The following is a 23,551-nucleotide window of genomic DNA, read 5'->3' as shown; positions in this document are numbered from 1 at the left end:
TAGTCACTGATATTTATGGATTAATTCTAATCTATCTTGTATTATGATATAATGCATTTCTATCATTATTTATTTATTATATTTTCAAAAAATAAGCAATAATAATATTCCTAACTTTAGCTGGTAATTTTTTTTATTTCTTTCAATCTTTAAATGGTCATTTGTATACTTTTTACAATGCTTTTTTCATTTCATAATTTTCAATTTCATTGTTTTTATTGTTATTTTGTTATCACTATTTATTTTATCACTTCTATATCTTCATATAAACTCAAAATTAATTGTAATTTATTTTGTATTATAATATATTATTTGTTTATTTATTATATTTTAGAGAAATAATAAATAATAATAAATAATAATATTCTTAACTTTAACTGGCAATTTTTTTTATTTCTTTCAATTTTTGAATGGTTTTGATCTTACAATGCTTATTTCATTTCATAATTTTCAGTTTCATTGTTTCTATTGTTATTTTAAATTCATTATTATTTATTATTGGATATAAATTTGATACATCTCCATATAAGCTGAAAATTAATTGTAATCTATCTTGTATTATAATATATGCATTTCTATCTTTGTTTATTTATTATATTTTGAAAAAATAAGCAATAATAATATTCCTAACTTTAGCTGGAAATTTTTTTATTTCTTTCAATTTTTGAATAGTTTTGATCTTCTTACAATGTTTATTTCATTTCATAATTTTCAGTTTCATTGTTTCTATTGTTATTTTAAATTCATTATTATTTATTATTGGATATATATCTGGTATATTTCCATATAAGCTTAAAATTAATTCTAATCTATCTTATTATTACAATATATGCATTTCATTCATTGTTTATTTATTATATTTTGGAGAAATAACCAATAATAACATATCTTTATTATTTAACATTCCTTAAACATCCCTAGTTTATCATTTCTATATCCGGTATATCTCCATATAATCTCAAAATCGGCGTCAAAAAAAAAGAATAATAATTTTGTTCCAATTCGGCGCCATCTTTCGAATAATACCACTTGCGACTGCGCCTCCTCTCGAGCGCGGAGTTTTAAAATTCGTATCACAAAAAAAAAAAAAAAAAAAGAAAAAAAAGGGGAGGGGATTCTTCGTTGATCAATCGCCTTCCCAACGTTTCCAAATTAATTTTGTAATAGATTTCTCTTCTGGCATCGCCGCCCCCTCCGGCACAGATATTATTTATCGTTTCCGAAACATTGTATTATCGGTGTTTTATCGAGGTTCCTGGAGCTGTACCAGGACGGTTCATAATCCTCGCGTCAACGGGAGGGGGGGGCAACCCCGTGGCCACAATTTCAGTTTTTGAAGCCGTGCCAGAATATTTACGATACACGGGGATCGTCGATCTTCGTGATGAAGATCCATTGTCTCGCAATGATCCTTCTTCGTCCGTGTCGACAGCAAGAGTGCTTTTTCTCCCAATTTTCGAGAGATAAAAATGTAATAGTTCACGTTTGAATTGCGATTTATTAAAGTTATCTTTCTGGCGGATACTAGATCCTCCCTTTATTTATTTATTTATTTATTTATTTATATATTTCTTGAAGTTTGATGAATGCGTTAAGAGGGAAGAGTGTATCTGTGTGCGAGTTGAAACGGTTTTCGAATATCTCGAACGTGTATTTGAAAAATTGATACGATATCCCGAGAGATATCTTTTCGAATCGAAATAAATCTGAATATCCCCTTTGCAAGTGTCCTCTCGCCTATTGCAATTTGTACAAGCGATAAAATGCAAACAATTTTTTAAACATAACTGAATTATCATTTCGTGAAAATAATTTATTCGTGAAAATGAGCTTTGAACGTATTTTCAAAAATTTCTAATTTAAATAAAACATTCATCGTTCCCTTTTGCTTTAAAGATTCTTTAAATAATGGCAATATTGGTCAAGATTATTATTTCATCTCGAACAAAAAGATAAATTCCTCTATTGCAATTTGTGCAAGCAAAAATTTGTAAAATTTAAACAATTTTTTCATAATTAAATTATTATTATAAATTATTATAAAATATTTTTTTATAATTTTTTATTTTTATTTTTATTTATTATATTTAATTTTTATTAAATTTATATATTATATTTAATTTTAATGATAATAATTTTTTTATATTATTATAAATTATTTTTCTTTCTTTATTTTCTATTCGTGAAATTAAGCAGATAAATATATTTCTTTAAAAATTTCCGATAAAATCCTTTATCATATCCTTTTCAGGATTTTCTTAAAGATTCGAAATAATATTTGTCAATTTGTCAAGATTAACGTGGAATAATTTTTTCATAACTAAATTAGTTTCATTTATTCGTGAAAATAAGTTTTAAACGGATAAATAAATTTTTTTAAAAATTCGAAATAATATCGCCAATTTGTCAAGATTAACGTGGGATAATTTTTTCATTATTCGTGAAAATAAGCTTTAAACGGATAAATATATTTTTTTTAAAAATTTCCAATAAAACCCTTCTGAGAATTTTCTTAAAGAATGGAAGTAATATTTTGCCAAAATTACTTCAACAAAGCGAATAGATTCGCGAAAATAATATATTCACGATGAGATTTCCATTGGAACGAAATTACGAGTTTTCGGCCATTCCAACGGGTGGTACGGTGGATCAGAGATATTATATGATAACCCGTAGCACGAACAGATGGCCATCGATTCGATCGCAATCTTTCGTGAGTAATCGGTTAACTAGCCGGAAATTACGTGCGCCTTGGCGGTACGTGCCCGAGGGTTTGGTTTTCGAGGGAGCGGGTGCAAAGCAAAAGCTGCATGAATCGCGGCCCTGCATCCTCGGCTCACACGAACGAATCCGAATACGTTTCAATTCACGTTCCTCCTCGTTTTCGAGAATCAATTTTCAAAGGAAAACTTTTATAAATGGAAAAATTACGAAGAAGTGATAAATGTTTAGTTTCGCTTTAAGTTTTTCTTTCTTTTCTTTTTTTTCTTTTCTTTCATTCTCCTTTGATTGATCGGTTCTTTTAAACTCTATGAAAATACATAGATAATGAAACTTGGAGGAAAATCTTCTCTCTCTTTCTCTCTCTCTATTGATTGGACGAGTCCTCCAGTGGCAAGGAAACGTTTGTTATCGACAAATGTAATCGACGAATAAAAATTCGTTTTATCCGAGATAGATTTTGAGCAAGCGTTAATGGCATCAGACGGACGATAGCCTTTTTTTTCCGCCTCCCCCCTTCCCCCCTCCGTTCGACGATTAAGCGACGGAGAAAGAAGAATGTTAGAACGGTGCCGAGCATTTTTGACTGGGAGCACAAAGGCTGCGATGGCTGACCAATTGGAAGAAAGGCTTTGTCAGTCGAAACTGATTGCTCCTGTTCCTTTGCTAGCTCTAAAAATCCGTTTAATATATCAAGAAGATATTCTGTTTGTCGATTACTTAATACTCCGAAATAAATAATGGAATTATAAAATTTATCGAAGTAAATATCGATATCAAAGTTTTTAATATCGAGAAAATTCCACAAAAAATATAAGAATATTATCGAATTAAATCGAATAAAAAAAAGTCTCCATCCACTTAAGACGGAAATTAAACTTTTCTGGTGCTTCGGTTTATCTTATGTAAAGTGATTCACGACTTTCCAACGTAAAAAATTGGTATCAATTTTAATCGTAATAAATATAAACAACACTAAATTTGTCCAATTGTTTAAATTTAAAAGAACGAACGAAAGCTTGGTGCTATTGGTGAATCGATCTAAAGACACATCTTTTTTAAAATTCTTAAAAAAACTCGTATGAGAAGTTTCATTGTGTTTAATCGTCGCGATCGGTAAAACAGGCGAGAAAAAGGAACGAGGGAAAAAGATACGATATCGGTCGCCGAATCGACGTCCGTGAAATTGTTGCTCCTTGGATAAGAGCAATAAGAACGAGTCACTATATTACCAAAGCGATATTACCAACTATATTACCAAAGTGTTTCGCGCGAGACGATTGCTCGATGAGCCGGACATATCGAAAAACATGGAAAAATATTGCGTGTGGCGGACGTTTAAAAGACACTCGGGCCGAGTATCCACTTATCCGGCTGTTTATTTCCCGGGAAAAAACGCGAGCAACTTTTCTAGTCGAGATTTTCAATGAGGCGGGTTAGGTCGACGATGATGAAATCGATAAGAGACGAAGAAAAACGATTTATCGAATACGAAGTAGGTTTCTAATGTTTTGTATTCATAAAATTTTTGTTCTATAAAGAATACATACACATGTATTATGGTTAATTTAACATGTGCATTTAATTGTAATTTTGTTATAAATTTTTTCTTTTTATTAAAATATAAATCGTTTTTAATTTAGTTAGATACGAATCGAAAGAGTTAACTTAAATAACAAACAAATAAAACGAATCTGAAAAATTATAAATGGAAAAGAAAGTTTATATAAAAATAGTTTAAAACAGAAAAAATTATCTAAAGTGATCGATTAAATTTAAAGAAACAAGAACAGCCAATCCACAGAACGAATTTGAAAGAACGTGTTATACCTTTGTATAATATAATTCGATAAGTAATACGAATCAACGAATCGTCAGACATCACCGAGTAACTGGTTAAGTAGAATAAGATCGTGTTTACGCGGACAAGCATGTACAGGCAAGTATAGTGAGAGTACGATTATTCGATAAATATGATTATCTTTTTTTACAATTACACGCATTCCATTTTTTCATTTCTATCGAAAACAATCCAATTACGATTCTTCCTTATTGATTTAAATTACACGTAATCTCTATCGACCATCATGAACAGAGCATCAATTCCCGCAAACGGTCAAACACCTGTACCACGGCCTGTATTACAATACCGGTTCAACACGAACCGCATATTAAGCGCGCGTATCAAGGATCTATACAGGCGCTCGTTACACACTTGCGCGCATGCGCGCTAAGCCTCGCGGAAACTTCGAATCGGGCTTAATTCGCCTCGTAACTTTTTTTCTTTCTTTCTCGTGCCTGCACATCGTTTCGAAATTATGGCTTGCCCCAGTTTCTCGTCGTCGAACGTTAACTCTATTCGTAACAGCGAAGAAACAGCTTCGACTCTAAAACTTCATCTTTGCGATATTGAATATATATATCTACATTACGAAAATACGTTAAGAAAATAAACGTCGCGCATGCGTTGTTCACGCGTTGAAAAGTTTGGAAACGAAGATGTATACGAGGAAACGAGGAAGAAGAGAGTAGCGTAAAAGATTTTTCTCGCGAAAAATAGAATTTAAATTCATCCCGTGATCCGGTCGAAAGTTTCGTTAACCACGGCCAGTGGTGGAAAAAAGGACTTGGACGTTGATAGTCGCCATTGTAAACGCGCGTGAAGCATTTACATGTGAATAGGAGCCAAGTAAGAGTTGATGCATATGCAGCAGGCGTCATATCTTATACGATAGTTATTCGTCGCCGGTTATATTTGGCTGCTTTATTGTCTAGAGATGATAGGCTTCGCGCTTTGCCGCTCCTCGTACAATAGAATGGCGGACGCGATCGTGGCCTTGCCGAAATTGAACAAGAACAAGATCTGAATCCTCCTTGAATTTTGAAACGTATTCAAACGTTTTAACGTTATATAACGTTTTATTATTTAAAAATTTAGAAATATAATATAATAATATAATATAATATAATAATATCACGAATATTTGATATTTGAAGCTTAATGTTTAAAATTAGAGATATCTCGCGAGTTTCCACGAGAGATTGGACGATTGGAGACAATTCCATGAATCGCATTCCATTCTGACTTTGTCCACCGATATAATAAACCCGAGTTGGCGAGTACGTCTTATTGTCGGATAGATTTATTGAACATACCTGATATGAGCACCAACACTATCCACATGATCCCCACCAGGCTCTTCATCATGTCATTGTGTCACGTCCAACTCATTTCTTCTCGCCTTCGTGCTCCCCGGACCCTTCAGTTCTAGCACTGAAACAGGGAGAGCCGTTGTTCGATTAAGTGCAACGATGCGCCCGGAATTAAGCGTTTACAATTAAAGTTGTGGAACACGTTCCCCCTCCATTTATAATCATTCGTCACGAGTTGAAGGAACAAAAAAATAAAAAAGGACGGATAAAAAGATTTGGAACTCGATAATTCGAAACAACAATTTATATAATTACATAAATCCTTTTAAAATTCAGATTTCTAATTAAGATGATTACATATATATATATATATAAATATAAAATAAAAATAAATATAAATATAAAATAATATATATATAAATATAAATATAAAATATATTTTTATGAAATATATATAGATGATTATTTCAAATTATTTTAAGACAAAATCAATTCGCATTCGCGTTGAAAATTAAAGATGAAATTAAAATTAATTCGAACGTATCATTTTTAATGATACTTGAGAAAGATTAGATTAATTAACAGGTTAAGCCGATGCTTTTAACGAGAGATATCCTTTTTCCGATTTTCCTTCCAGGAATTTATGCCGGTCATAAGGCTCGTGATCACGTGATTTCGGATCCCCGGCATGAAATTTTCGCGTCGGATCTCGTAAATCTCTCTTAGTTAGGCGAGCGGAAACGCGATGGCGTATCTCTTGAAATATCGTTGAATCTGCAACTCGGATACATAAGCAGCTTCACTCCCCCCCCCCCTCCCCCCACCAGCCTCCATTGCCAGGTTCTCAACGTTCGTTTTCCAACGAAACGAAACTTTAGAGAATTCGAGAACTAGAACTATTTTTCGAACGTGAATTTAGGAAAGAAGAAAGGAAAAGGATGTAAATGCGATTCGAAACGTCGAGGAGCAGAGATGGGCAAAATTTTAATGGGCAAAAGAGAGGATCAATTGTAATACGAATAAATGTCATTCGAGTATATTTTAAACGAATTTACTGTGATTAACTTAATGTAAATTTATTTTAGCCACTTTCTCAATAGGCTCTGATGACAAGATGATTTTTTTGGAAATTTCGAAAAATTTTCTAGCCACGAAGCAATATTTGTCCGTATAAAAAGAGAAAAATAAGAGAAAAAGAGAGATACACATTATTACCGCATTAACGATGATGAACGTACGTAAATTTCTAGGTCATTAAGTCTCGAAATATTTCCAATATCATCGTTTCACAAAAAAAAAAAAAATTCGAGGGGAAAGAAACGAAAAAAAGAAAAAAAAAAAGAGAAGATATCGATTCTCAATGGCGGTACAATTCGCAAGCGAGTGGGCAGCAAGCATTCGCTCGATGCGTTTCAAGCTGGCGTATCGTTCCAGCCACGTGGACCGCAGAACTGCGGCTGCAGCCTCGATGCGTTCCGCAACGCGATACAGCGTGGCGCAAGGTAGAGAGACTGGTGGATTTGTTGCTCGCCGTGGCTGCATATGTATCTATCTTTTTCCGTTATACCGTCCCCATTTTCACGGTGGTGCGATAATCGAACGTATTTTCTTGTGCGTTACCCATCATCAATTGAACGTGATGCTTCCAACGGAATTATCGATGCGAATTCACCGATAAATATTTTGCAGAATAGCAGGAGAGATGGTACGAAAAAGATATTTTTGTTTCGAACAAAAAAAACAAACGATACACGTGATACTATTCATTTTCTTCTATATCTAGTTTTTTTTTTTTTTTTTAAGAAACTCTTGAAACAGTCTGGATTCAAAAATTAATAAATATCTTCTATTATCGAATATTTGATTTATAAAGAAATGAGATAGTTTGATCGAGCATTTAATCTAAGATTAAAATATAATTTAACTATGTTAAAAAATTTTGCAATCGATCTTATTGAATTTCCGTATTATTCTATTTATTGCTTCTTATATTTTGTATCAATTTCATTTTTTAGATGGAATTTTTGAATTGAAAAAAAAGTTTCATAAATTTGTCAAAAAAAATTCAATCACGTATTATGCTTACAATGACTTAGAACTGGATGCTTTTCATATTACCTCTCTTCTAATTCTTTTTAGAAAAAAAAAAAAAAAAAGGAAAGGAATTTCAGTACACAAGACTTTCTTACGAATAGGTACGAAACACGGACGAGTCGTTCGCGTACATATGTTAAAAAGCACGAGAGGATAGATTTCATCTTTGCGTGCACATAATCGCGTTCTTTGATCTTCGTTTCGCGCGATAAACGCGAACGGCCGCGTTTCACTGCCCGAGAAACGTTTCTTTAATGCAGATATTGCGACCTTAATTTCTGTTAAGACATTCTTCCTCCGGTCTGGATATTATTTTCGGCTGCGAATTTCGCTACGGAGTTTGGACTTTTAATCAAGGATAATCTGGTGTAAAGAAAAAACGGGTGAAAAATGCGACTTGTGTGTACGATCCGCTCGTTTTGCTTAATCCTTTCGTTATGGGACACGATTATGCTTACGAGCTGTTAAGCTTTATGTTGAAAACCGGAATACTCCGTCCGACAAGAGCATTCATGGTAATTGTTGGTCCTTACATATATATATAACTAAAACTAGCTAGATCTAATATCACGCTTTTATAACCTCTATCTGCGAATAGCCATTGTGTACTGTGAGAAAAAATTATAGTTTTTATTTATCATTAATAACGTGGAAATATTTTTCCATATCATCATTTAACTATGAAATTTCTTAATTAATACACGTAACGTGATGATATTGATAACTTCGATAAATGTATCGATAAGGATCGACGAATTAAACTCATAATTAGAAAATTAATATCGATGCTGCTCTTCAATTCTTTGCTTCTTCGGTAACGAACGTAATTTAGTATCATATATTACGTGTATTCTGTGATATTAGAGATTGTTTCTGAGAACGTGTGAGTGTATTAATAATTTACTTTAAAATTAAAACTAGAAATAAATGACACGATATGTTCCTTCTAGTATTATTAGATTTAAAGGATTTGAGAAATTCAAAGAAAAAGAAATTACGTATTAAAATATCTCAGAAACAATGTTACCATTTCTTGTATTCTTAGAATAAATGACATTACTTTTATATCTTTATTCCTATAATATTCTTTACACAAATTTAAAACTTCTCAATATCACTTCGCAATATCACTCTGAGCATATCTAACGAAATAATTCCAACTTTGAACGGTTTAACACAATTCTTCGAGGAAAATAAAAATTGCCAAGAAAATTGGCAGATGGTGGAAGACACAGACAGATGGCACGAGTAGTCCGCATAACGGCGTATAATTTCGCACGAGCAGTCTGGTTAAAAGGTTAAGGCTCTCATCACGCGTGAGTGACGAGACTGGAGTGAAGGTAGCGGATAATTAGCTCGTCTCGAGGCACGAGTGAGCGACTTCAGACAGAGACACATTTCGATCGATCGAAACTCGCAGAAATAACTTTTAGGTTAGTGAGAGAAGTCGATGAGATAGCGACAACGCGATTTCGTTGAATGGATTCATTGTCTGGACACGATTCGAGCGAACGATGACCGTATCGTGACAAGATTAAATCTTTGAAACGATAGACAAGATTAATTTTATCATCTATTTATCGAACAATGTGCTAAAATTGAAATTAACATTTATAAATTTAACAATATAAGTTAATCGTAAATCGATTAATTTTTTTCGACTTTCTAAAGATTTTTATTATCTATTTATTTTCTCGAACAAAATGTTAAGATCAGAACGATAAATTTTAAGAATTTATCATGAATCAGAGAATCGGTTTTTAATTTTCTAGTTATAAACAAGATAGAATGACACTCGTACACGGTTATGGACACGTCGATCGCGAATATTCAAGATCCAGTGAGTTAAAAATATTCCTCGTTCGCGCTATTAACTCGTTCACACAGCGATTCACAGATCCGATTCAAAACAACGTCGTTGCACCTTTGTATCTCGTGACGATGAATGTTTTCAACGCCGAGGATCGCGGGCAACTTGTTGCTGAATAAATTCACTGGCTTGCTTCATTAATTTTAATACGCTTTTTGCAGGTCACATCGCCTTCGGATACAACTCTGTCCATTTTCATCGCTCTTTACCACTCGTTCATTGCCAGTTCGTTGTTTCAACATCTCTCCGTTAACTGGTTTCATCTAGTTTCTCGATGCTTGCGGAAATCACTCGAATATTTTTCGATTTCCTTTTTATCCAACTGGATCATATATCAATTCTTACTTTTAATAAATGATCGGCTGCTACCGATAATAAATTAGATTCATTTCTAAAAATTGGCAAAACTTAAAATCTACTTCTCTACGCGAATAAAAAGAAAATTACAATGGAATTTTTGAAATATTAGAGAGAGATAATTAGTAATTAATTGATATAAAGAAATTTTTATATAGTAGAACATACCCTCTTTTTCACGATTATTATTATATATTTTAAAAAGATTACTGCAATAACAATTACAGAGAATAAATAAAATATTTTTTTAATTATTATTGTTCAATCACATTTTTAATATTACTGAATATTGATTATATTTTACTTGTTTCTCAAAACTATCTCGATTTTTTTTTCTAATGCCATTAACGCTTCAGAAGGTAAAGATTTATCTTCATCATTTACATATCATAATTTACATCATTCAATCTCTTTTTGTTCATTGTGAGAATTGACATTAATAAATAATATAATTAAAAAAAATTAAAATATCACAGTTCGGATAATATAGATCTTTTAAATACTAGAAATTCCATTATACCATCAAACTTGACCACTTATTGAACAATTCGGAATACCAGTTACCAGTTACTCATCGATGAAATAAAAGATTTATGAATTTAAATGCGACAAATGATCGTAAATTGACGATGAAATCGAACGAGAAGAAAAAAAAAGAACGAAAATCTCGAGAATAAACGAATAACCACGTGTTAAACTCGTTAAAAACGCGAATTTTGCAGAATTTTTCGGATTTTCTGTGTCAGAGATACTTGAAATTTTCGCGGAGCCAAGCGAATTTTAATACCTTCGATTTCCATCGAGCCACCCACTTCCTGGTTTCATTGATAAGATCACGGAAACTTCTCGATTCTGATGAATTTGCCGGGCAAAGGTTGGCAATCTTTTCTTGGATTAAATTATTTGCAGATCGAATTGATAATTTTATGGCTTCTGGTTTCATAATAGGATTTGCCGGTTTCTTGGAGCTTCTTCTGGAGGAATTGGAAGAACCGTCGAACCGACTTTTTTAATTTCCAATCTTATCTTTCGTGCGAATTATTTATTTAAAGAAAGAGAAAGAGAAAAAAAAATTCAAAAGAAACATCAAATTTTTTCGAATATAATATCCTTCAATTGCTGTACAGCTCGTGTACGTCGCTCAATTTGTATGACAATCGAGGAAACCGCTCGATAAGAGATCGACCGATCTTCTTATCATCGAGACAGCCGATGATTTATTGCCCTAATCCTAAGTCCTTCATCCATCAGTGTCCGAAGGGAACGAACAGAGAGGGGAGGGGAGAAGCGAGAGCGAGAGAGAGAGACAGAGAAAGAGCTATCGACCGCAACTTGTCGATATTCGGTTTAGTCGTCGTGATTACAAGTTGGTGGTCGGTAAGCGAACCGTGCTTTTTAGTCTCGACTCGAATCTCTCGAAAATCTCGTTGGAAACACGCTCGGTGAAAAACCTGTTTTATCGATCGGCATTTAGAACGCCATAACAACGGCATTCGTGAGGCTTCGATGGAAAGATTTTCGTGCACTTTTTTCCTCCTTCTCTTCTTCTTTTTCTTCTTCTTTCCTCGAGCAGAAATTTCAAGGAAAGAGTCATGATCGATTTTGATGGAATGGATTTTCTTTTCTTTTTTCTTTCATCGAGAGAATCTTTGAAAGTGAATTTTCGAAGGAAACCGTCGATCGATCTTCACAGCTATCGATGCGCCCTCCCGTCGATCCGTCTTCCCACCTGTGTGTGTGTGTGTGTGTGTATATATATATACACCGGAGGGGAATAATTAAACGCGGCGATTCGATCGAAAGGGGCGGGCGGGAGATTCGATTAAAAAGAGAACGAGAGATCCTCGAAGAATCTATTTCACGACAAAAGGCGACCAGACCAAAACCACTTCAACAACTCGTTAAATTTTGTCCAATTCCTTCGTTCGCCAATTTTCAGCCGATTACCTCTCCTCTTCTCTCCTCTCTTCTCCTCTTCTCTTCTCTCCCGGGAATAAAATCCAATTTTATGAAAACAAGTGGAAGATAAGTGGTCGATAAGACTGACGGGGAGGAGGCGAGGACAAAAAGCGATATAAGACGGGGAAGGGGGGAGAAATTTCGAATTCTGCGAAAGGCGGACAATTAATTTTCCACGAGGCGAATGTTATGTGTTTCTCATACGCTCGACTGTCTCGACTCGTGATGGATATCCCGCAAAGCTGCATGAATCGGCTTTTCTTCAAGCTCGAGTTTATTATGATGAGAGACTCGCAGAACGAAAATTCGAATTCGAGGGGGAGGGGAAAAAAGAGTTCAAGAAGGAAACGATCCTGAGAAGATCAGAGGCTCGAGACTCCTCTTTTTCTTCGACGAGAGAAAGAAAAAGAAAAAAGAAGATGAAAGAAAATGGCGAGGGGGAGGGGGAGAGACAAAACCGGAAAGAGGGGAGGGGATTCTCTTTTATTCGCGGATAATTGAATACGAGCGAGAAGGTGGTCGGAAGCGGGTGATATTCCAAGCGAGAATAGCCGAGTATCGGAGGGGAAGCGCGATAGCCGCTCCCCTCTCGCGAGCGGAATCAATTCGGCGGCCGCCGTCTGGTTGCCTCGTGGAAAATTAAATATCCGCGCGCCTCCTCCTAGGCAACCGTTAGAAACCTTCCTCGATTCGCCCCCACCACCAGTAACGAGTAACGTATCGTCCATCGATGGCTATCCCCTCCCTCTTATTTCAAATACTCTTCACCTCGATACTTTCCTGGATAGACGATTCCGACGATTCTTCGAGATTCTGGAGAATTATGGATCGAGGAAAGATCCTTTTCGATTTTTTCTATTCCTCTTTGGATTCAACTTTGGATTAATTTATTCTTATTCGTTTTCTCCCTTTTTTCCTTTTTCCTCCCCCCTCTCCTTTTTGCAATTTAAGCTTGTTTTCAGTATGAATGAATAATGAAATATTCGTAGGAGGAATACGGAAAGGATCATGCATAATCTTTCCGGGATTATACGGTTTATTTAAAAGTAACCCGAGTAATATTTCGTATTTCTGTGTATTTATAGTTAACGTGTATACGGAAAAAAGAGAAAATTTTGTGAAATTTAACGATCTATATTTCGTTAAATCGTTAGCAGGTTTTCAGACGCGTCTTTTTAACTTTTTTAATTGTAAGAATTTGTTCAACTCTCTGAAAGAGAATGGAGGAGGGAAGGGGAAGGGAGGGAGGAGAGAGGCGGCGAGTTTAATGAAATTCGATTCTTTCCATCCGTCCAAGGAATATTTTCGAAGCTCGAGATAAAGTTTCTCTTTCTCTCTCTCTGGTTCTCTGGAAAAACTATTACCTATTTTTCTTCCTCGATGCCCCGTCTAATTTTCACCAAAGATAATATCCAATGCAATTATCGAGATTCTCGGAGCAAAGTTCGGAGTTATTTTTTCACGAGTCCTCTCCTCGAACTGGAATTTCCACGATTTATCGAGGAGGGAGAAGAGATGTGAGAAATCTTAAACGACGAGTTACCATAGTTTAGATCGCAAAACTCTGATACATTTGCATGAAAACCGAGCTCTGTTATTAAGGCTCGTTATCGTTAACCCTTCGCTCTCCACGAGATTGAACTCGCCATTTCGCAATTTCGAATGAAAGAAACGAGGAAAATTCGTGGAAAAAAATTATTCTTTTCCAACAAAAAAAAAAAAACTTTTAACAACAAATTATTTTATGAAAATTTATATATAATATAATAAATATAGAAAGATACGTTTGTACAATTTCAAAGAACAAATTTTCCCTAAATTTCAAAAACAAAAAAAGTAAAATATCCGATTATAAAAATTCCACGCGTGAATTGAGAAAACGTTGAAAAGCTTTATCGAGTTTAATAGCTCTCCAACATCCCAGCTGAAAAAGACTCGCGATCCAAGATGGTCGAGGATAGAAATTCGGTGTCATATTTCCAAGGGAAACGCGTTTCTATGTGCGCCACGCATGCAAAAAATGATGCAAAAAAAAGATCGTTCGACTGCGCGCTACACAGTCGGTAGTATCCAATGGCGTAGAAACTTGTTCAACCGTAGCCAACGCGATAACGACGATTCTACGATACAAGAAAATCCCCTTTGCAGGCCTTTTCGTTCCTTTCGAAAGGAGATGATTCTTCGCGTGAAATTCTAGTGGCTGTCGATGATCTAAAAATCTCTAAAAAGACATCTTCTCTACGCTCGACTCTCTGTCGAATTTTCTCTTTGAATTTCCTTTTTTTTTACTTTTCGTGTCACCAAGACTTTTCGGTCAGAGGTGAAAAATGAAACTTCGGTGTCCATCTATTTATTCGACCATTTTATTTGTTTTTAGACGAATTCTTCTCTTCTCATCCTTCTCCTCTGGATTTAGAATTTACGATTTTTCGTAAATTGAAATTCGACGGCGACAGATCCTTCCAAATAGCGATGAAAAATATTTCTAGAACAAATCTTCTCGACACGATTATAATCGTGAGATGTAGATTGACAGATGAGAGAAAGATTTCGTTTTTTTTTTTTTGTCCAACAGTCAGTTTCTTTCGTTTCCTTTATTCGTTTGGCTCGCCACTCAAAAAGAACGGAACAGTTTGTCAACATAAAGAATAGATTATCTTAAGAGTGGGAAAAGAGTGGAGCTTTTTAGGATAGGATAGGATAGGATCTCTCATTCGAGGTAACCATTTCGAAAGAATTGTTCGGGATAAGTTTGATCCTCCTAGGGTGGATTTTAGTCCTATATAGGACTATCATATATAAACTTAAATTTAAACGACTTTATTACACTTATATTATCGCGAAATAAAAAGAATAAAAGAAAAATTATTTCTGATCTGAATTTAATTGATCTGTGATCAAAGATTGAAAAAATAAAATAAAATAAAAATTTCTAATTGTTCAAATATTACATTCATTCGTATTTCTCGATCCTTTTGCAATATTTTTTTTGCAAAATGGAAAAGATTCTTCGAAACGTTTCTGAATCAGCTCCTGAGAATAATTGGAAAATGACGATAATTTGAATTTGTTTCATTATTATATGGAATAGGTGTTAATTTTCTTGGACCTATTCACGAGCCTATCCGCACGATTCGAGGATACGCGAAAATACAAGATACGCGCAAATATGGGCGGAGAAGCGGGGAGTTGGAGAGGGCGTGAAAACACGGACGGTTGGAAGGAGGAAGAAGGGAAAAGGTAAGGCAGGAGCGAACCGTCGGTCGGTCGGTCGGTCGGTCGGTCGGTTCGCAAGTAGGTCGCATCTCACGGCTCAATATCACCGAATACTCTTTTGTGTCCTCTTCTAAATTGGGTTACGAGGGTGCCGCAGCCGTTAGCTGCTCGCTGCGGCTTCTTCTTGCATCGAGCCACCCAGAATTTCAATATGCCAATTTTTCTCTTTACGTCTCTCCCTTGTGTGTACATTGCCCTTTCCTCCTCGCGAGCCGCGACTCCCTGAATACCTGATCGAGCCACTGCGAACTGTACTTGAAAAATATCCTCGAAACGTGCGAATCAGATGCTCGAGTGATCGGAGGGAGGGGGTATCGTTTATTCCCAAGCGAGATATTAATATATCCGTTGAGCATCTTTCACTCTAAACTCTTGAAACGGATACATCGAAAATCGTCGGTTTATATGTATATAACGTATAACGTTGAAGGTGGAATGCTCTCGTTCTATGTTTATTAAATATAGTGGATATTAACGAACAAATGATATTTTTGTATATCAACTTTTCAATTAGAATTATAGATTTTTTAAATTGTATAAAAGTGATACGAATAAGAAAGGATGGGGTAATTTTATTATGATTCGAAAATAAAATACAATATATGTATATAGTAACTTTTCTATTTGTCTCTTTCAATTTTTTTCCAAAAATTTTTTAATATATTAATCGTATAATTGTGTATAAGATATTTCAGAAATGAAATACAATACGAGTAACACCAATTTATATTTCAATTCGAACTTTTAAAAAATGAATACATTAATTATATAAGCGTATAGAAGATATATATATATTCAGAAAAATTAATATTACCCTTAATCCTAATATATTTCCTTCCACGTCGAGGAGGAATTCCACGTTAATCCGCGAAACATTTATTAAACACGTGACGCACGAATAAGAAAAATCCTCTTTCATTTTGCAACGGTCGCCAAAAGGTTGCAAAAAGGCCGAGGATACGAATGATCAGTCGGAGACACTCTCGTCAATGATTCATAGAGATCGCAGTACCGGTTCTCTTTATTTCGGGACGTGATACTTCGATCCGACGAAACTCATTAAAATAAGATTTCATTTGACGGATAGAAGAAGGGATGGAATGGAAAGGTGGATCGCGTGGAAGAGAGCAGCCGGAAGCCCCCCCATGTTGAAATTGAATTTGACGATGCGTCATGCTCGTAGAATTTCTGTGAGCGGGAATTAATTGGAAACGAATCGATCTGACTCTGAACGCAGACATTTCTACCCGTCTCCATATTTGCAAGTTAAAGTTCGCGCGACTAATTGTACACGGGCCGTTCTCCCTTCCTTCCCCCACTCCACCACTCGTGCCAATCCGGAACTTGTCCAGGAAACCGAGTTTTCCGACGATCGAATTTACCTTTTCGTTCGATCGTATGGGTGTGATCGGTCGATTTGAGGGAGAAATGTTTCGTCGAAATGTTCGACCGATGGTAATGTGGATCGTTTCTATGGTTTCGAACTGTGTCTATGCGTTGTGAAGAAATATCGTGTTAATTCGTGGCTCACGAGTTAAACGAGCAGAAGGAGAAGATTGTATTCGAAGAAATATCGTAATAATATTACGTGATAATCCTTTCGTTCGATCGATTCTGCGAGTTATGATGATTGATCGATTCAATAGGGAGAAATTTTCATCGAAATGTTCGACCGATGGTAATTTGAATCGTTTCTGGTTTCAATTGTGTCTACGTGTCATAAAGGGAAATATTGTGGCTCATGGGTTAAAAAGAAGTTGAGTTGAAAAGAAGTTAGAAGAGATTGCGTTCGAAAGATAATATTACGTGATACCAAAAAAATTCTTCCATTCGATCGATTCAACAGGGAAAAATGTTCGACCGATGGTAATTTGGATCATAATTCTGCTTTCAATCGTATTTACGTACCATAAAGAAAAATATCGAGTTGATTGGCTCACAAGTTAACGAGTTGAAAAGAAGCTAGACGAAGGAAGAAATTGCGTTCGAAAGATAACAATACTATATCGGAAAAAAATCCTTTCGTTCGATCGATTCTTACGTACGTATGATCGATCGATGGTAATTTGGATAGTAATTCAGATTTCAATCTACGTGTCTCTACGTGTCATAGAAGGAAATATTGAGTTAATTCTCACGAGTTAACGAGTTGAAAGGAAGTTAGATCGATTCGACAAGGGGAAATGTTCGACCGATGGTAATTCTGGTTTCAATCTATACGTCTATAATATGTCGCAAAGAAAAATAATATCGAGGTAATTCGTGATCCACGAGTTAACGAGTTGAAAAGAGGAAATTGTATTCAGAGCAAACCGTAATAATATTACCGCGACACTGAAAAACCGTTTTCACTTCATATTTTACGAAGATGCGCACGCTTTCATTCGAGACACTTTTCATTTCTTTTTTTCTTTCTTTTTTTTAACCCGTTGGCGATGTTTTTGTACGCTCCATGTTGTGTACATATATCTCCCTTTTTGCATTTTCAACCTCTGCGGCCTCTGTACATGGATTTCAATTCCTTCGCATCTTACCGACCGTTCTTTCAACGTACTTAGGGAAAAGAGAAAATATAAGTAGGTATTCGCGTTATTCGAGAAGGCTCTTCAAACTCGAACGTTTCTTTCAAAATTCTTTCGCAATTTATACGGCAAACGATATAATGCAGGACATCCTTCGAATCATGTGTCGCCAAGATTGAAAGCGGATTACATATTATTTGAGATTGTGTGATCTCAACACGATAAAGTAAGACGCGTTGTGCGCTCGAGGCGTGGAAAAAAGGAACGTATCGATGCGTTGGGATGCGAAACGCCTTCGCACGGATGATTTGAATCATCAACCGCAGCGAATGTATTAAAACAAATTTTTCCAGGAGAACGTAAATCTCCTGCTCGTGTGCGCGGAATAGAGAAACGATCCTACATCCTGAGAGATTAAAAAAGTACGAGTACCTGAATATACTTTTTATTTTTTTTTAAATAGTAAAATAAATTTCAACGAGATCGAATAAAAATAATTTAAATTCACCCGTTTGTTCATATAAGAGATTCAATGATAACATTTAAAGAAATATTTAAAGAAATGTATAAAATATTTAATATTTATTTATTTATTTATATAAAATATATAAAATATTTCCTAAATATATTTTTACAAAAAATAAAGAATATCTATTTTCTGATATCAGGATGTATCTATTTATTTATTGTATCTGCGCGTATAATACTACAATCAAACGGATTATAATAAAAATTATAATAAAATAAAATATTTCTTTCTTTCTATAAATAATAAAATTAGAAATCTCTCGTTTACAATTATAAATTATAATAGAAGAACGATTAATTCTTATTACGAAGAGGACGAAACATACGCAGTGAGAGATAACGATAGGGAAATTTCGGTAATAAGATGCGAAAAAGCGAAGTTTATAGTCGAACAGGGGTGAGAGAAAGTTGCTGCGGTGGAACACGCTGCGAGGCATGCACGAGAAGAAAAACGAGTTTTTCGCCGTCCCGACCGAGCACTTTTCTCGTTTATAACAATAAGAGAGGCGTTATAGTCCTCGAAACTTGCGACTCGTTCGCGAGCAGAAAATCTACCGTGCGCTTTTGTCACCGTATCGCGATGCACTCTTAACGATGCTAAACCCGACGTTAAAAAAATATATTCCTCCTTTATTTTTTACTTTATTTCGTTTATATTCTTTACACTTCGAAAAAGAAAAAAAAAAAAAAAAAAAAAAAAAGAATACGACGAGAGAAGTTTTTCAAAACTCTTTCGAGGAATATATTTTCTTCTCAATAAATTTTTAAAATACTCTCGACAACCAAATTCTCTAAGATACGTTAATAATTGATCAAGAAAATATGAGTACGAAATATAGATGGAAATATAACATGGTGAATATTTTAAATCTCCTGTATTTCAACGTTTGACTCTTTTTCCATCCGAGATTATTGCGTACGATTGCCATAAAATATCGCTAAAAAATTCCCCTTCGTCGAAACTCGGCACAGATATTAGAAACTGCATTAAGAAACGCGACCTTTTTCCCGGTTTTCTCTCAAGGGATGAAAATAAAGAAGGCGAATAAATCTTAACGAGCAACCTGTCGTACGATTGCTAGACGAATTTCGAACACGCGCATTATCCGAAGTTCAAAGAAGATCCCTTCCTTCATCGCGAAAAAGCACGCATCCATATTTCCTATCCCATGTTGTATTATTCCTTCATCATGGCAAATGGATTTTCACCTCTTATCGGAGATAAGGATTTGATATCAAATATTTACAACGGAACGAAGTTCGGGTCGCACGCGTCACGTTCAACTGACAATAGGACGAGAAGCTAAGAAACTTTCAACCGTGTAACAAATGCACCATCAAACCGAATCTTGTTTTCTCGAATCGACTTCTGATACTTACTTAAATTCTTCATTCATTGCTTTCTCAATAATAAAGAATCGAAAGAATAAGAATTACAAATAATATTTCGTAAAAAATAATCGTATTGGGATAATATTGATGAATGGAAAATAATTATTTTATTAGAAATGATAATTTTCGAATATTTCGGATTAATTAAATAAGATAGAAATATTCGATTCTTATTCCTATCGATTATAAAATATACGAGGTAAAGAATCGATAATTTTTGAGAGTAAATATCGAACCTAACCTAATTATCGTTCGAATCTAATTTTCGAACTAAACGATGATATCCCAGCAAATTTCAATTTTAAAACTCAGTATCACGAAAAAACAATGAAAATGTAATCGAGGCAAAAATTGAGGGAGGAAAAAAAGGAAAAATAAATCTACATATGAAAATAATCCAACAACTAGGAATGTAAACGATCCGTATAATCGCGATGAAACGTACAACGAGTGGTGTCGCCCCCGTAGTCGCGGGAAAGGTCATTCATTCCGCGAGGATTACTTCATTCCTCGACTTTCGAGGCGCACACGACGAATTCCACGACGTTCCGTGTCCGTTCAATTGAAAATCCCAATAGGTCCGTAGCGCCCATCGACACCGAGAACGTATTCGAAGATCTTCCCCCTTAACCTATTCCTTGCCCCGTCCCAGTCTCCATGATTCCGCCCTGGAATCCGAAGGCCATTCTGAACATGCACACACGTGCATCTATGCCTCGATCCAATAAACGAGCACCCAGTCAATTGTGTATGTTAAAATATTCCGCGTGCCCAGCTTTCATAGATAAGGATGAGGATAAATGCGAATAGTCAGTTTGATATATGGTAAATGAATTTTACATTTGACAATTTTTTGAACTGATTATTAAAAAGACATAAATTCTCACGAAGAATTTTAATAAAAATTATGGAAATTTATTATTTTAACGTTATTTCAATCGTATATCTTATAACTAATTGTTAACACTACTATTGTTAAATGTTAAAGATGGGATGTTTAAAATCTCGAAAACTTTCAAGATACAAAAGGTTTCAAGTATAAGAAATTTCTAGTAACACGATAAATTGCCATATATCTTAATTTTCATAACAACAAAAAACTTTATTATATAAATAATAATCAATTCCGTTTTAAAAATAAGAAAAGACTTACCTAACCTCCATCAATTTCTTTTATCCTGGGCGCTTTTAAATATTTTTAGAAAACTTTTCTTCCCTTCACAGACACTATATAATTCCTTAGCTTCCATCAATCTGTACTATCTTCATAAATTCAATAGAACATCAATTTCCACAACTATCCACAAATATCACAACAAACACAATAATTCACTCCTCTCGCATCACGTGACGTACGCTCTCCTTCGAAACACATGTTACACTGTACATCGTATTTAACCGCCTTTACAGTGCTACCAATACCAAAATAAAAGGATTATTAATTGGCAATTGATACGGTTCGTTTGTTCGTTCGTTCGTTCGTTCGTTCGTTCGCAATGTGATCGACGAGAACCAATTGCCCGTGGAGAACGGCCCTGACAGATTCAGGAAATTTGCCAAACGTTCAGGAATCGGCAAGCTGTAACTGGGGAAAGTGACGAATGCCAGGCAAATGGCGTCGCCAGCGACGTTTAATTGAACGATATTTGCCGAACGCGTGTAATCACCTGTTGCACCGATAGGAGGCGCGCTCTAATAGTGACTAGACGAAATAAATTTTCATCGGATGAAAAGGAGGCCTCGAGGTTATGTTTGTGTTTATGAGACGAATTTTAAATCACGGAGAAAAATATACAACGTGATATTCATGATACATAAGACGAGAATTAATTGATTTCGGCTTGATATTGCAGGAGTCGATAAGATCCGTGTCGTTCGATTGAATATTAGTGGGAAAAATTTATTTGATCTAATTGCGTGACTCGTTCATGGAATAATAGGACAAGTAAACAACGTATTTTAAAATATATCTAATTTGACTTATCTAAAGTATATTTAATTTATTTTTCTACTTATTTTTCTACAATTGTATTTAATTTTATACTTCGAATTAATTTTTTCTTTTTTAATTTATAACCATCATTTTTATAGCTATCTCAGTCCTATCACTTGTTGAAATTCTCCAAAATCTCGCATAAAGAAGACTAAATTTCTGGAAACAATTCCTTTATACAAAACAATTCGCAATTCCAATGAGAATTGTGAAGGAATTAGAAAAAGGCGTGGTGGAAGAGTAGGTAAAGCACGTTTCTGTGTTGCTAGAGTAGACATTAAAGGGAGTATTTCTTAATTAGCGGCTCGCCTCGAAAAACGAGGTGTCTCGAGCCAAGTCAGCCGCTCCCTCGATGTGCCAAGCCTTTTACCATCTTCTCGTAGATCACGATTTGCTTTAAGTGCTCAACTTCACTAAGGTCGATGGTAAGGGACGAGAAGCTCGTTCGAACTCATTGCCACGGGTACGTGTTCATGTTAATCGCGTGATTTACGATCCTAGTGTAGCATAGACTATATATATACATACATATATACACATACACAGACTATATATATATATGTATATGTTCTTAAACAATACAATGAAAAAAATAAGTGAATGAGAAGAGAGATGAAGAATTAAATATAAAATTGTCAAGAAGAAATATTAGAAGAATATTTTTTGATTTTACTTTGACGTAAAAGACGTCGGACGATTAACATTCATTTATTCATATGGGATCAACTTTACTATTTATCAAATTTTCGAAAGCAGCCTTCGAAGTAAGATATTTAGCTCTTTAGAGGAACAGTATTTAACCGAGCTCGGTTCTAAATGGTTCTGATCAGAATTCCTGTATCAAGTAAACGAATCAAATACCACGAGTAAATGTATTAAGATAGCGGCCCACTAACCAAGTAAACGGAGATACATTTACCGGTCATCAGGAAATAAATTGCTCGGGTTACGGAAATTGCGAGATTCCTAGTCTTCTCGGCATAACGTGTACATTAGATCAGACAGAATCCACCGATAAACTAAGAAACTTTTTGATAAAACCTATCCGTTTCGCTCGCCAGGAAATCGTGTGCAATTAGTTAAACTTGATTTTTACCGTATCAATATACATAACTTGATGATACTTGATTATATAATAAAAAATATTTATCGTTAATTAACATTAGAAATAAGAATAAATTCGAAGAAATAAGAATAATTAATGATAAATTGTTATATGTGTATATATATATATATATACAATGAAAATATTATCGATTCGTAAAAGAAGACATGAATTTCAAGCATCGATATCGCGATGGAGAATCATATTTCAACGAATTGAAATCGATAAAAGAATGGGTTAAAACGTGGGTACGATAATGAAAATCCTTTCAATATCTCTCTGGATGGATATCGATGGAGGGAAAGTAGAGAGGGGAGGAGGGGAGAAAAAAAACTGCCGGGGAACGAGAAACGACGAGTCGTGTCAGGGCGGAAAATGGAATGCAGCAGCTTTGTATTCAATTGTTTCGTCTAAATTTGTTTCCGACAAAAAAAAAAAAGTTACTTCACCGAACTCGTTGAAAAAGCAAAAACTAAAAGGAAAATAAAGAAAGGAAAAAGAAGAAAAAAAAAAAGAGAAAAGTGAAGAAGTAACTTCCAATCCTGACGATAATTTTTTATAAAAAAAAAAAAAAAAAAAAA

At 34.8% G+C, this 23,551-nt stretch overlaps 1 protein-coding gene across 9 annotated transcripts in view; it reads right to left on the bottom strand.

Annotated features, from left to right (window-relative positions):
- The window catches only part of LOC122714787 (acetylcholine receptor subunit alpha-like), a 79,593-nt gene that overhangs the window by 19,835 nt on the left and 36,207 nt on the right, over positions 1-23,551 (bottom strand). For 4 of the 9 annotated variants that reach the window (XM_043936451.1, XM_043936454.1, XM_043936453.1 and 1 more), the window contains one exon: positions 5,878-5,995. In XM_043936451.1, the coding sequence (XP_043792386.1) occupies positions 5,878-5,929 (52 nt within the window). In that variant the 5' untranslated portion in view covers positions 5,930-5,995. Of the gene's footprint in view, positions 1-5,877; positions 5,996-9,769; positions 9,840-9,892; positions 9,998-21,025; positions 21,438-23,551 lie in introns of those variants that run through there. The other 5 variants (XM_043936450.1, XM_043936460.1, XM_043936455.1 and 2 more) reach the window with 4 other exon arrangements.

The sequence above is a fragment of the Apis laboriosa genome, unplaced genomic scaffold (assembly GCF_014066325.1).
Source record: "Apis laboriosa isolate Shangri-la unplaced genomic scaffold, ASM1406632v1 scaffold34_cov151, whole genome shotgun sequence".
Lineage (NCBI taxonomy): Eukaryota > Metazoa > Arthropoda > Insecta > Hymenoptera > Apidae > Apis > Apis laboriosa.
The sequence above is the reverse complement of the archived record's forward strand: the minus strand, read 5'-3'. Positions and strand labels throughout refer to the sequence as shown.